General features: G+C 34.8%; 1 protein-coding gene across 6 annotated transcripts; it reads right to left on the bottom strand.

Moving 5' to 3' along the window:
* Window positions 1-1,848: 1,848 nt before the first annotated feature.
* LOC120484997 (uncharacterized) lies at window positions 1,849-10,191 on the bottom strand. Of its 6 annotated transcripts, none has more exons than XM_039680467.2 (9): window positions 10,047-10,191; window positions 7,853-7,980; window positions 7,541-7,657; window positions 7,385-7,441; window positions 6,058-6,195; window positions 4,362-4,412; window positions 3,647-3,760; window positions 2,508-2,576; window positions 2,061-2,302 (listed from the first exon to the last, which is right to left on the bottom strand). In XM_039680467.2, exons 2-9 carry the CDS (start codon window positions 7,946-7,948, stop codon window positions 2,168-2,170), a joined length of 777 nt encoding a protein of 258 aa, XP_039536401.1. In that variant the 5' UTR covers window positions 7,949-7,980; window positions 10,047-10,191; the 3' UTR covers window positions 2,061-2,167. The 6 variants fall into 6 exon arrangements, with proteins under 6 accessions (XP_039536409.1, XP_039536401.1, XP_039536403.1 ...); XM_039680469.2 differs by having other exon boundaries at window positions 7,853-8,029; window positions 10,047-10,139; XM_039680472.2 differs by having other exon boundaries at window positions 7,853-7,975; window positions 10,047-10,135.
* Between the last annotated feature and the right edge of the window lie 3,629 nt (window positions 10,192-13,820).

Genomic DNA, 13,820 nt, shown 5'->3' with positions numbered 1-13,820 from the left:
GAGGTCTATGGTCACCACCTGTGTCTATGGTCACCACTAATAAAGTGTAGATTTATTAAAGGAAATTGGATTGAAATAGTTAAGTTACAATACAAATACACACTTGTGTCAAAATGTATGCAGTTGTCCATAAGGTCACAAGGATTAATGTAAGATCAAATACACTAAATGTGCCGAGTAATCATCCCAATTCAGAAAATACAACTGCAATGCCAGACATCTCTGACAAAAAACTCAAAATCTCAATAGAATGTCAATAGTTGACTTAAAGTCAGAGGTGCTGCGCCTAATTCTATCTTTAGTAACAGTTTTGCGTCACAAGGGAATCAGAAAGTGTAAAGTCATTATTTGTGGATTATTAATCAACAAGGATTACCTTTAAGCAGCTATATTTATAAAGTCTATTTATAAAGAATGCATGTCTATGAATGTGTATTGAGTGTCCTTCAAATTTGTAGCCTATAAAAAAAATGCACTACCATATAATTCATTAAAGGACAGTACTTTAGGACATTAAATATGTACTTTAAAGGGATACTCCACCAAAAAATGAAAATTCTGTCATCATTTACTCACCCTCAAGTTGTTGCAAACCTGTATGGTTTTCTTTCTTCTGCTGAACACAAAGGAAGATATTTTGAAGAACGATGCTTAGTTGGGGACATTTAATATTCAACAATATTATTGATCTGCCTTACTTAAGGTGGACATTGACGCAATTTTCTTCTAGAAACAAACTTATTATTTTTTAATGTTATCACTGTGAAGCTGCTTTGATGCAATCTGTATTATAAAAAGTGCTATATAAATAAAGGTGACAGATTTGACTAATAATATAATATAATGTAATATAATGTAATAATGTATAATATAATATACTATAATATATTTTAAAAATGTGAAACGAGAATAAAAAAAATCACATTGTTGGTGCAAAAAAGTGGTTTAATAAGACCATTCAGCACCTAAAATACAAACACAATGAGAATGTGTTATTATAATGTCCTTTTACATTTACCAGATTCTTTGATCCCCATCTAGTGGAAACTGAAGTAATAGCAGCATGCTCAAGATCACAATTAAACAATATCTGACAGAGTGAACAGACCAGAAACTATAGAGATGTTGTGTAAAAGAGGTATGAAAGTAACTTTGGTTTGTCAGATCTGTAATAAACCGTATTTCGGAACATAATAACATCTAATTTCATAAGATGAATTGAGATACTAGTGAGATTATAAAATTGACATTCTGTGGGTTTGGGTAGCAAGTAGCTTACAACAATTATTAGCTTTACTATTAAGCCTTTTGAAACAATAATAGCAATCAAACGACCAGCTGTTCTCAGAACTTTGGCTTACGTTCTCTCAAAGTTATGATCAAATGTTCTTCCAGTAACAAAGTTATCTATAGTCTTTAATAACAATATCAAGAAATAAGCACACATTTTTATAGGCTACATAATTTAGTAGCCTACTTACTACTTTTTAATTGCATACTGCCATAAGTTTCTTTTTGTACTGAAAATATCAAAATAAGATGCAATAATCTCAGATTGCTGGTGCGTAGAATATATAAAATACATAATATATTTTATATATAATATATGCAGTGATATTTCTGTAACCTATACATTTATTAAAAAAAAAAAGATTTGTTTTGAACAAGAACATTTAGAAATAACTTAATGGGAACGTTAGCAAAACATTTCTAGGACACAGTTTGTTAGCTGAGCTGAGAAAAGGGCCCATCTCTATTCTATCTCTCTCCGTTTGATCAAGATGAGAACATGATCTCCATCTCCACATCCTGACCTGCACTGAAATGGATTTTGCACTAGCACCAATGACTTTACATTAGAAAGTATACATCATATCTACAGAGAACTCATCCCTACATTTGGAGAAAACATTATTTTCTTTTATCAGAATAAAAGATCAAACCCAGCTTGGGTGTATATTATACTATTTTTCATTTTCTTGTGAGCATTTGAGTTCAAGAGATAAATGCCATCATTTCTTCCCTTGTAGCATAATGACATATTGGAAAACCCTCTCATGTCGATTTCAGAAACCACTAAAATGTAAAAAAACAAACCTTGCTGCTGAAACCTCACTGATCACCAAAGCCCCTAGAATATACATACAGATCACATGAGCATGAAGTGTCAAACGTCTGCTAAGGAGTCAATGGGGGCCACTTGAGGTTCAGTAGGAGGGCTGGGGATTTCTTCTATTGGCTCAGTTTGAGGTTCAAGGACGTGCTCTGGCATCGGCTCCACCTCTGAGACAAACACCTGCACCTATAAGGTTTGCATGGGATTGGGAAGAAACAGAAGTCTGATTGGTTGCCAGGTTCCAGAACTAAAAAAGGAGTAAGGCCCCTTCACACAAATTCCCTATTGTTAAAGAACAATTACTAAAACTCTAGCAAGCTCTAGTTATCCATTAGGTCCATTTCGAACCCAATGAAGGTATAATTCTAAATGAAATCTCAATGTGGTGTACCTGAGGTTGGCTAGGGGTGACCGCCGCCTCAGGCTGAGATGGAGCTGCATGCTGTCTAAAACCAGGAAACTGGGGGAAACACAGAGTTCGTCAATGTTTTATATTAACTTATCACAGAAAGGATTTGCTCAGACAATTTTGAAGAGCATATTGTAAATCACATTAAAGCTACACTGTGTAACTCTTTTAGCTAAAAACACTTAGTTCTTTCAAAAATATATGTGCTCATTAATGTATATTTACTTCGTTCAAGTTATAAAGTATTCTCGTGAGTGTACAATATGCCATTGAAAATACATACGGGTAAGCGGTCGCTATGTTGACCCTCCATCTTGAAAGTACATTAGCCAAAGAGGGACATACCCGTTAATTCAAGCTTCGCCTTTCCGCGTTTATGTTTGAGTTAACACTCATGGACGAGGTCGAACTGGAAGCCGTGTTAATCTTGGACTACATTGGCCACCGTAGGAGTTAAAATGAAATCGAAATTGAGAGGAACAGAAACTAATATTCACTGGATGGTCATATACCTTTTCACCACTAGATGGGGGTAAAAATCACACAGTGTAGCTTTAATACCAAAAGTCGACGTAATTTACAATACTACTTGTTCACACACAAAAAATTATTTGTTCCAAACCAATAAGATTTTTGTTCATCTTCGAAACACAAATGGATCATTTTAATGAAATCTGAGGAATTGCTGTCCCTCCCACTGAAAGACTATTCACCAAAAACGGTAATTTAGGCTTTTGTTGACCAAATATACAGAGCATTCAAATATGGTGAACGGTACTTGCTTGATGTTTGAGAACAAACCTCATTGGTTCTTGTGAAACCTCAATCATGCTGAAGAATGAATCTCATTGGTTTTTAAACTTCCGTTTACCAAATTTGAGTGATCTATTTATTAGCTGATCAAAAAGACTAAATTAAAACTGTTCATCATATAAAGTGACTTGATTTAAACCGCTCATTTCATATGGGTATCTTTTTACTTTACGTTCTGTTTTGGAAAGACAGAAATCTCTCAGATTTCACTAAAATATCTTCATTTGTATTTCCAACATGATGACAGAACTGAACCTTTAAACACAACAACATCACATATCCTACTTTTGTGCTTATGTTTAACTGACCTTTACGCCAGCTTTAGCAAGAGCGCTGAGTCCGAACAAAATGGTCACAATGCAGATCACCAACTCCACCACAAGAAACAGAACCAAGGTGGCCAAGAAGCCGTCAATCAAGAGCTGACGACACCCAAAAGAGACAGAAAAAACAAGACCGTGGTTATAAGCATCTGTCATTTACCTAATAGTGCAAAATAGTTACAACAGCTGATGTGGTTGTCCACGTTTGGAAGTTGCCAAAGAGATCAACTCTTAAAAAATGCAGACAAGAACACTAGTAAGGCATTGTAGTAATATAAAAATAAAAATCAAAAATGGACAGAAGATTAGCAAGGGTGATCATTGGAGTTTTCATAGCACATCTGCACATAATTGAAGGTATCTTTTATTCTGAAGCGTTTTCAGTCAACTGTCCCAAAGTGCAAAACTGACAAAATGACCCACACCGCATGCATTCACTCTCCTAACACAAATATACACAAAGCTACTGATCATTTTTTGATAAAACAAGCAGATCCTTAAAGGGTGAATTGAGCTCATGTTAGAGTGGCTGTCACAATGGTGGCTTAATGTACCAATGTAACATTTTGAATGTCTGCAAAATGTTTGTCACCTTAAAAACAACAACTTTTAATTTTTTTTCTTTCTCTCTCGCATTATCAGCAATTATTTAAGCACATTCATGTACACAAAGAAAAACATTAAGGTAAGAATTACTTACTTTACATTTTCCCTCGACAGTATAAGTGCACCTCTTGTAACAATTTTGTTGCTTTGGAAAAGCAGACACAAAAAACATAATCATGTTGAATTTTGCCAAAGACCTGGCTCACTTATTGACAAATATAGCTATCAATCTATTATTCTTATACAAATGTTGCTGCAAGCAACCCCAATTGGTCAATTTAGAAAAACTGTTACAGTTTTTTGGCTTCCTTGACAAACTACAGTGCCCTCAGAAAGGTTTTGGACATCTGAGATTGGAACAAATCCCATTAACAAACACAGACTTAATTGGACAGCTACTATAAAAAGATGTTTCTTTTGAAAAACTATTCACTTCTTTTCAGTTATTACACTTTATATAAACATAGACAGCCACAAAGTCAAATGTACAGTATCACCCCACCAGCCAAAATAAATAAATAAATAAATACAATTAAAATAAACACACACACACAAAATTATATTCTAATATCCCCCATTTTTCTTGCATTTATGGCCATTGTGCTCACTTTTGCATGTTTCATATCAGATCTACAATATTTGGTGTCCAAATACCTTGAAAGGGCACTGTTTTTTATGAATTTCTCCAGCATCAGAAAAAGTCTGTACCAAGTGCAAAGGATCAATATCCATGACTCTATTCTGTTATAAATATAAAAGACAAAATATAAATTACAAAGCAGAACAAATGAATAGGAGCGATGTAAACATATTTGGTTACATCTGATGTCAGCAATTCATATCTTGGTAACACTTTACAATAAGGTTCATTAGTTAACTACATTAGTTAACATTAACTAAGAATGAACAATATTTCTACAGCTTTTGTTAATCTTTGTTAATGTTAATTTCAACATTTAATAATACTTTATTAAAATCTTGTTAACATTAGTTAATGCACTGTGAACTAACACGAACAAACAATGAACAGCTGGATTTGTATTAACTAACATTAACACAGATTTATAAAAAAAAAAACAGTAACAAATGTATTGCTCATGGTTAGTTCATGTTAGTTAATACATTAACTAATGTTTAATTAATGAACCTTATTGTAAAGTGTTACCCATATCTTTCTATATTTCTCAACAATTGATAAACCACTTAATATTCTATTAATTGTTTTCCTATTCAAAGCAATTTAATAAAGTATGTTGTGTAAACCCACATCAAAAAATATGTCACTCACTACCCCAAATAACTTTATATTTAATTCAGAAACTTTATATTAATTTCAACAACATAATCCTTCACTTCATCAAGCATGTATATGGTAAAAAAAAAAAAAAAAGATTCCAATTTTGAAAGGACTTCTTTTTAACATTTTCTTATTTCATGTTGTTTAACTGCACTGCACTGCGCATTATTAAAAAAAAAAATCTTCAACCATCTGAACCACTTGGCCTTTTGACAGACAGACAGAACATCATTATGCTTTTTATTGAAAGTCTATGTTTTGCACTTCGGTACAGTCCTTTGAAAAGGCATCAAGGAAATTTCTTACAGAAAAAACTGTAACAAGAAAGTTGATGTGGCCAGTTCAACACATCGTACCCACTTTACAGTGTTTCATCCATCCCACTGCACCCAAAACACACCCACATGCGTTCATCGTTAATGTAATGTATGCATACATCCAGAGATCTATATCTGCAGGTCTATGTATTAAGTGCAGTAAGAGAGTAGCTCACCACAGAATAGATCTCCAGTCTCCTGCAGTGCTCACAGTGGTAAGTGTCCTGACGGTAAGGCAGGTGACGGGACAGCAGCCCGAGAACCGCAGTGGAAAACGCTGCGCTGACCAGGTGAGCAACCAGGGTGGCTTTCACCTTCACACGATGGGGGGACAGAAGTTACTGTACAACGTGATTCGTCAAAACATTGAAAAGGTGAAAAAAAAAATGACCAAGAAAAGACTGAAATAAAATGCCGTCAAAACTTTCTTTATTAGGATTATTTTCCACATTTGAATAGTCATCAGATCAAACTATGAATGGAAGTATGTGAATTATAGGGACCAAAACAGATCAAAACTTGCTTGTATTCGAGCTTCTTTTTGTAGCTTGCTTGAAATCTTTGAGGTTAGCGGCCTATCCTTTTCTATCAGCTCCAAAAAACAACTTAAAGGAGAACTCCGGCGCAAAATGAACCTTTGGTCTAATTACACATTAGTCAACCGTTATCTGAGATTTGTTTTCATGATTGCTGAATGTAAATATAGTTTACATCCATGCAGTTTAATAAGAAGATATTTTATGCATACAGTCAACTTCGCGAATACAGGAAGAAGCCATCTTTGAAAAATAGTCTCTACCAGTCGATTTACGAACGCCGATCCAAGTGTGCTGAACTGTGCAGAATCTCATATGGTCCGTTGTTTCCGGAAGAAACACAAACACGAACCATTTTCTTCTCTTCAATATGTACATGTAGGCTACTGTTCGTGCTCACCTTATCACCTTATTCACATCTCACCAGCGCACTTGGATCGGCGTTCGTAGATCGACTGGTAGAGACTATTTTTCAAAGATGGCTTCTTCCTGTACTCGCGAAGTTGACTGTATGTATAAAATACATTCTTATTAAACTGTATGGACACTGACAAAGTTTGCAATGCTTCGGTTTGAATGTAGGGACTTATTATTCTACAGTGTTCCTGTGGAGCTATTTTGAGCCTTGTTAGTGGTAATAACAAGCGATTTTTAACAAAACATGCCTATTTGCTTTTCCTAAATCGCCCAATCACAGACAAAAAAATATATATATAAATTGGTAGCTTCAACAAGCGCTCAGTGTAAAAGTAGCTCAATTCCACAGGAAAACCCCAGACTTGACAACACTGTCCTAAACAGGCACAATTTCTCTAATTTCAGTCATTTGAACAGTAGCATTCACTATCTGCTCAAAACAAAACAATCCAAATTATTATTATTATTTTTTTTTTTTACAAAACTAATAACAATCATTTGTGTATGAGCGTTAATAAAATGAAGAGGGAAAAAAACGAGTTGTACTCACCCAAAACAGTGATGGAAACCTTCCAGTATGGATTAAAATGGACCCAGACAAGAGCAACTGATAAAAACAGGTTAAAAAATGATTGTTTGCTACATACATGGCAACAATTTGATTCAATAGATTAAACCCCGTTTATAAACATTACATTCAGCTTACCTGAGCAACAATCACAACCACAACGATGACATCAGGAGAGAAGTGGACCTCTTCATAGAGCTGAAGAATGGTGACGCTCAGACACAAGCACAAGACACCAATAATGATCTGAATGGACTGAAACAACACAACAAGATAAACTAGGTAGCCTATGTTTCCAAAAAGGCCATTAGATTTAATTCAGTTTTTCATATTGTAAAAAAATGTGCAAGAAAGTGTCTCATGTGAAATAACTGGTATAAAAAGATACTCCTGTGCACTTTTTCCTGCATTCAGCATCAGATTTGTTGCGGTGTTGAATGTGAAACTCACCCCCAGCGCCTTCGGCTCCACGTTCTGAAAAGCCTTGACCTGCTTTGGCGTCAGAATTCCTGCAGGGGGCGTGGGACCCTCACTGTCAATGCCCATGCTGATGTCAGACAGTTTGAGATGTGGCTACGCTAAGATCAAGAAATACACTTTGAGATCTCTTGATTTAGATGGAGGAACCTAAAGTCAATGGGGAAACAGACGGAAATGAGAACGAAGACAGATGGAGGCAGCGCAGGACAGGGGTGATATGGATGACGGAGTATTTAACCCGAAAAAGGTTGCGCTCATGGTGCTCTTTGTGCCTGAAATCATATCTTTTCTCAGGCCCAAAGATCCACCAGAGGAATGCAATAATCAGATTAGAACAATTTCAATTGACCATTCTTAAACTCACCCACAATCGCAAAAAAATGTGTTGATTTATTGATAAATTGAATAAATTACTTCAATTTATTGAATTAAAATGGTTGACTTCATGACATCTTGTAGAGAGACACCATTGGAGCATTTGAGATGCAACACAAGACAAGACGATTCTATTTTAAACATTCAAAATGATCCACGAGATAAAAACATAAAAATAAACTAATCTGACATGGAGACAGTATTTTGTGCAAAACCCCAAACAATATATACATCGTCTGAACCCTCATAACTGTGGAGAGCATAGACACCCGTCCCTTTCAAAAAAACCTCTGAGGATCAAGATTGAACACACAAGTTCCTACAAAAACTCCGGATTGTGGTTCTTCCATTACCCCATCATGGTGACCCCATGTGGCATCTTATACCTCAAATCCTCTCCTCTATGACACACTATTTTTAAGGTTTCATTTTGTCATTTAATCTGAATATCAACCTAAGTGAAATTTAAACAGTTTTGAGGTTAATTTATCAAATTTGGTGAATTTTTGGGGATATATGACAGCAGTGACATATATTTTTGTGTCTATTAAGGAGTTATTTGTGAACACACGGTTTTGACGACACAAGATGGTTTTTATACTGCCAAGGGCGAAGCTCGCGTGGTGAGCTGAAACCTGCGTACGTCACGAAGTGCAGAACATCCAATAGAAAAATTCAACTGCAGTAGCCACCGTTCAACCTGAAGAGGGCAGCACTTTACACACAAATGTCAAAAAAGTTACTCGAATCAATCCATTCTTGCAGATCATTAACTAAAAAAAGTTGGTTTAGTGTTTAGTTACTCTTTAAACAGTTTTGAGGTTAATTTATCAAATTTGGTTAAACTATTTGGTGATATGTGACAGCAGCGACATATATTTTTGTCTATTAAGGAGTTATTTGTGGACACATTCAATTTTTAGACTTTTATTTTGAAGTAAAATGCTCAAATTAGACCTTTGGGGTAAGATGACCTCCCACCCACCTAACAATTTTTAAATATAATAATTAATTAATTATTCAGAATTTCCATAGTACATTTCAGGGCAGGCACCTTTGCTTTCATTAAAACCAACAGGTCAGTGAAGCGAAATCATTCGGGCTACTGTGACATATCTTCAGTTAAAATATGGATAATTAAATGTAAATCAAATTAAATGCCTGAATAGAAGTCATACAATAATTTTGCCCTCCAGATTAATCTATTTTACTGGTATTCTCCTTTGTCATCAGTTGTTCAAATATTATCAAAATAAAAATAAATAGGGTACAATCATTTTAGTTTTTTTTTTTTTACATTAATGACACGTTCTTGGGGTTTGTTTGTTTAAATATTTATGATGCGGAGAGACAAATAGAGATTTCATTTTAAACATTTACAAACAAAGTGCACATCTACAAATTACATATGCGAAAGTGTGCATCATATAACCATCAGCTAAGCATCGTATTTCTCATTTTCAAGTGATGATGTATATTTTAAGGGGTTTCTTGGCCTCGGAGGCCAGAGGAGCATCCAAAAATAGACAGGGCAAAACGTGCAGCTTCATCACTCTCCTCATCCTCCGCAGTGCCCCGCACTATGACAGAACATGCAACTTCATTACGAGCACAATAACACCCGAGTTATGAATAACGCCAGACTCAATGCGACTCACCAGTGCTTTATTCTGGTTTCCAAATCCTAAACGCGTGTAACCTTCAGCGCTGTCATAGGTGGGGCCACACACACACACACACTGTCCCAAATCGAGATTCGTTAAAACACGTGCGTGATGATGTCACTTACCTCTGCAGCTCAAGTAAAACGCGTTGCTTTGTGGATCGTTTTCTCTTTAAAGGCTTAAAGTTCAGCATTCAGTGCTTCCATCCGCGACGTGGTTGAAGGGAAACAACTAGTTAATTGTAAGGGTGTGAGACACACGGCTTACGTGCAGTACCGCAGTGAGGAGGAGGCTCAGGCTGGTGCTCTGCATTTCTATGGATGGAGACAGACTCAAAGTGATGCGACGCAATGGCAACTTCCAGAAAACTCGCGACACAGAACAGAGGTTTATTGCTTTTTTTTCCCCTACTCACCAATACAGTGCTGTAATGTAGTTAGTAAATTAATTATTTATTTTTTTCATCAATGTTTCATTAATCACATTTTTTTTAAATGTATCTTTCTTTTAAAAGGTATAGTCCTATGGCAAGCCGTTTTAGCTTAAATTGTATCCAACCTTACTTGTCATTATTGCATTTTTACCAGTAAGAATTCAATTAGAGAGCTTTACAATTTAATTCCTAGTAGCAATTACAATTATAGAGCTCTCTAATTAAATTCGTACTAATAACAATTATTATTAGAGAGCTCTCTAATTCAGTTTTTACTAGTAAGAATAAAATTACAGAGCTCTTTAATTCAGTTACAGAGCTCTGCAATTATACATATCTTTAATTCGTTTTTTTTACTAGTAAAAATTAAATTAGAGAGCTCTGAAATTGCATTCTTACTAGTAAAAACTGAATTAGAGAGCTCTCTAATTATAATTGTTACTAGTCATAATTGAATTAGAGAGCTCCAATTGTAATTCTTACTAGTAATAATTGAATTAGAGAGCTCTCTAATTAAAAATGAATGAAAGTCAATGGAGCCATATGACTAGTAAAAATTCCTTTGTAGAGCTCTCTAATTGCAATTGTTACTAGTAAGAATTTAATTTTAGAGCTCTCTAATTTAATTGTTACTAGTAAAAATGCAATTACGACGAGTAAGGCTGGGTACAATTTAAGCTAAAACGGCTTGCCATAAGTGAAATAAGTCAAAAATGACAATTGTGTCATCACTCACCCTCAAGTTGTTCCAAATCTTTTTTTCTTCTGAATCTGTTGGAAGATATGTAGCCCTCAATCGGGTCATGGGGTCTATACGACCCCAATCGACTTTTACTTAAAAAAGGGTTCCCTTCATGTCAGTGGAATAAGATTTTGTGACTTTTTATACATTATCTATCTATAACACACACAAAAACTGGGCTTGATTCGGTTGTTCTGAAGGTATGTAAAAAAAAAAAATGTTTACACTTTTGGTCTTCGGGGTCAATAGCAAATTAGACAGCAAATATGACCCCACACTGAAATGAATGGGAAATGTGAAAAAAAACAAAACAAAAAAAAACCCCCCTAAATATATTTTCTTCACGTGTCAAAAAAAAAAAAAATCCGGCATAAATCTGAAATTTTTACACAGAAATGAAGGCCTAGTACTAGATCATAAATGCAATGTATCATAAAAAATTATATTTCATATGCAAGCTAATGGTGTAGTTGAGGAATTGTGTGGTATATGGATACAAAAGTACTTTATATCTCCAAAAACACAGCATTAATGAATAGATGAGAAGTAAAGAAAAAAATATTACTTGCATGATTAAAAATGTATATTTTTTGTACAATTACTCAACCAATTGTTGGGGTCGTATAGACCCCGAAACCCAGAACTGTAAGCAAGAAACGAAAGGTCTACTGTATGGCAAATGTGATATTGCTTTTATAACGGCAGTTAAAGTTTAATAAACAAAATTTATTAACTTATGTTTCAGGCAAAATGATCAGTTTATTTCTTTCCCACCAAGTCTAGTTATAGTCTGTAATGCCCAGAATGGAATTTCACTAATGTTAGTGCATAATGTTGGTTCTCATAAAAAGTCAATTCTTTAAAAATCTGTCACAGTGCATTTACATTAGAAATATGGAAAGCGGCTTGAAATATCACGTTGAAGAGCACGACTTCACTTTTTGTCTTCTGATGCCACCTAGTGGCCATAAAATCATTTTTAAAGGAAAGCTGTAGTAAACACTTAAAATCAATATCTTTTATTTTCAAATCAGCCTGCTTTTGTAGGCTATAAAAAAATAAACAGAATCTTTCAATAACAGTGGCATGCAGGGGAATGCATATAGTCCTGTGACAGACTTCACATTTTGGGCTTCGATTGGGACTCGGTTATCCAGCTAAAGACAAACAGAAAATGAAATTGTTCTTTGAACTACTAGAAAGAACATGTTCTCCATTCTCTGGTTGTAAAACACAGATTTGGCAATATCACAATTTACAAGGGATTTCCCCAGAATGAAGACTTCAAATTCGTACCGTTCAGTGACAAATCACAAAACAACAAACAAAAGATTGGTTTAGAAGAAACAATCAGGCCCAATGTACCGTACTGATGTGCAAAGGCAAAAAACAGCCAATTTAAAAAAATAATAATAATCATAATTAAGACCAAAATCAGGTTTTCATCAGGAATTCAGTTTGCCTCAACTATGCTCTGTTCCAGTGTTGACATTGGGTTATAGTGAAGTGGTCAATAATGAACGAGGTACTGACGTAACACTTTTGAGTTAATCTTACGTTGAAATATAAACTACCCGTACTTACACATGACTGATCAGCACAACTTTGTATGCATTACACAAAATACTTAAAAATAAACCACTTGAAAAGCATCTTTGAAAGCTTCATTTTTGCATTGGTGCAAAGTTAAAGGTATAGTCCATCCATAAATGAAAATTCTGTCAGCATTTACAAACCCTCGTGTCCTTTCAACCTTTTTGACTTTCTTTGTTCTGTGGAGCTTTAAAGATATTTTGAAGAAAGTCGGTAGCCAAACAGTTCTGGTTCCCATTGACTTCCATTATAAATAAGTGAAAGTCAAAGAAGTAAAACTCTTTGGTTCTCAACATTCTTCAAAGTAACTACTTTTGTGTTTCTTAGAAAGTCATAAAGGTTTAGAAAGAGAGGAGGATAAGTAAATTATGACATACATGTCTTTTTTGGATGTCCCTTTAAAACTATAAAAAAGAAAACATACCTCGTTGTGACATTTAAAATGTGAAATCAGACAAGAATAAGGAACAAAGGCAAAGACCAAAAAAGATGTGCGATATACAGTGATGTGAATAAGTTTGGACACCCGTGCTAAAGTTGCCTAAAAAGAGGAATAAAAAATCATCTTTTGGACATTGATCTTAATGCCTTAATTAGAAAAATGAGGAAAACTCCAACCTTTAAGGACACCAATTTTCTTTGTGAATGAATAATGTATCATAAATAAATAAATGTTTTTCCTTAAAATACAGGGTGCATAAGTCAGGACACCCCTATGTTAAATTCCCATAGAGTCAGGCAGATTTTTATTTTTAAAAGCTGGTTATTTCATGGATCCAGGATAATATGCATCCTGATAAAGTTCCCTTAAAATATCCCCACATCATCACACACCATTCACCACACCTAGAGATTGGCATGGGGTACTAACTGAAGTAAAACCATGCCAATCTCTAGGCATGGTGAATGGTGTGTGATGATGTGGGTCTTTATCAGGATGCATATTATCCTGGATCCATGAAATAACTGGCTTTTAAAAATAAAAATCTGCCTGACTCTATGGGAATTTAACATAGGGGTGTCCTGACTTATGCACCCTGTATTTAAAGGAAAAACATGTATTTATTTATGAGACATTATTCATTCACAAAGAAAATTGGTGTCCTTAAAAGGTTTGATTTTTCCTATTTT

This window comes from Pimephales promelas, chromosome 18, assembly GCF_988280905.1.
Source record: "Pimephales promelas chromosome 18, fPimPro1.hap1.1, whole genome shotgun sequence".
NCBI classification, from domain to species: domain Eukaryota; kingdom Metazoa; phylum Chordata; class Actinopteri; order Cypriniformes; family Leuciscidae; genus Pimephales; species Pimephales promelas.
The sequence above is the reverse complement of the archived record's forward strand: the minus strand, read 5'-3'. Positions and strand labels throughout refer to the sequence as shown.

Bases quoted from the DNA above. Each gene is read 5' to 3' on its own strand.
- LOC120484997 (XM_039680467.2), bottom strand. From the start codon at position 7,948: ATGGGCATTGACAGTGAGGGTCCCACGCCCCCTGCAGGAATTCTGACG. The intron at 7,442-7,540 runs GTAAGCTGAATG...TGTTTTTATCAG, and splicing joins TGGTTGTGATTGTTGCTCAG to TTGCTCTTGTCTGGGTCCAT. The intron at 6,196-7,384 runs GTGAGTACAACT...CATCGTGTGAAG, and splicing joins GGTTTCCATCACTGTTTTGG to GTGAAAGCCACCCTGGTTGC.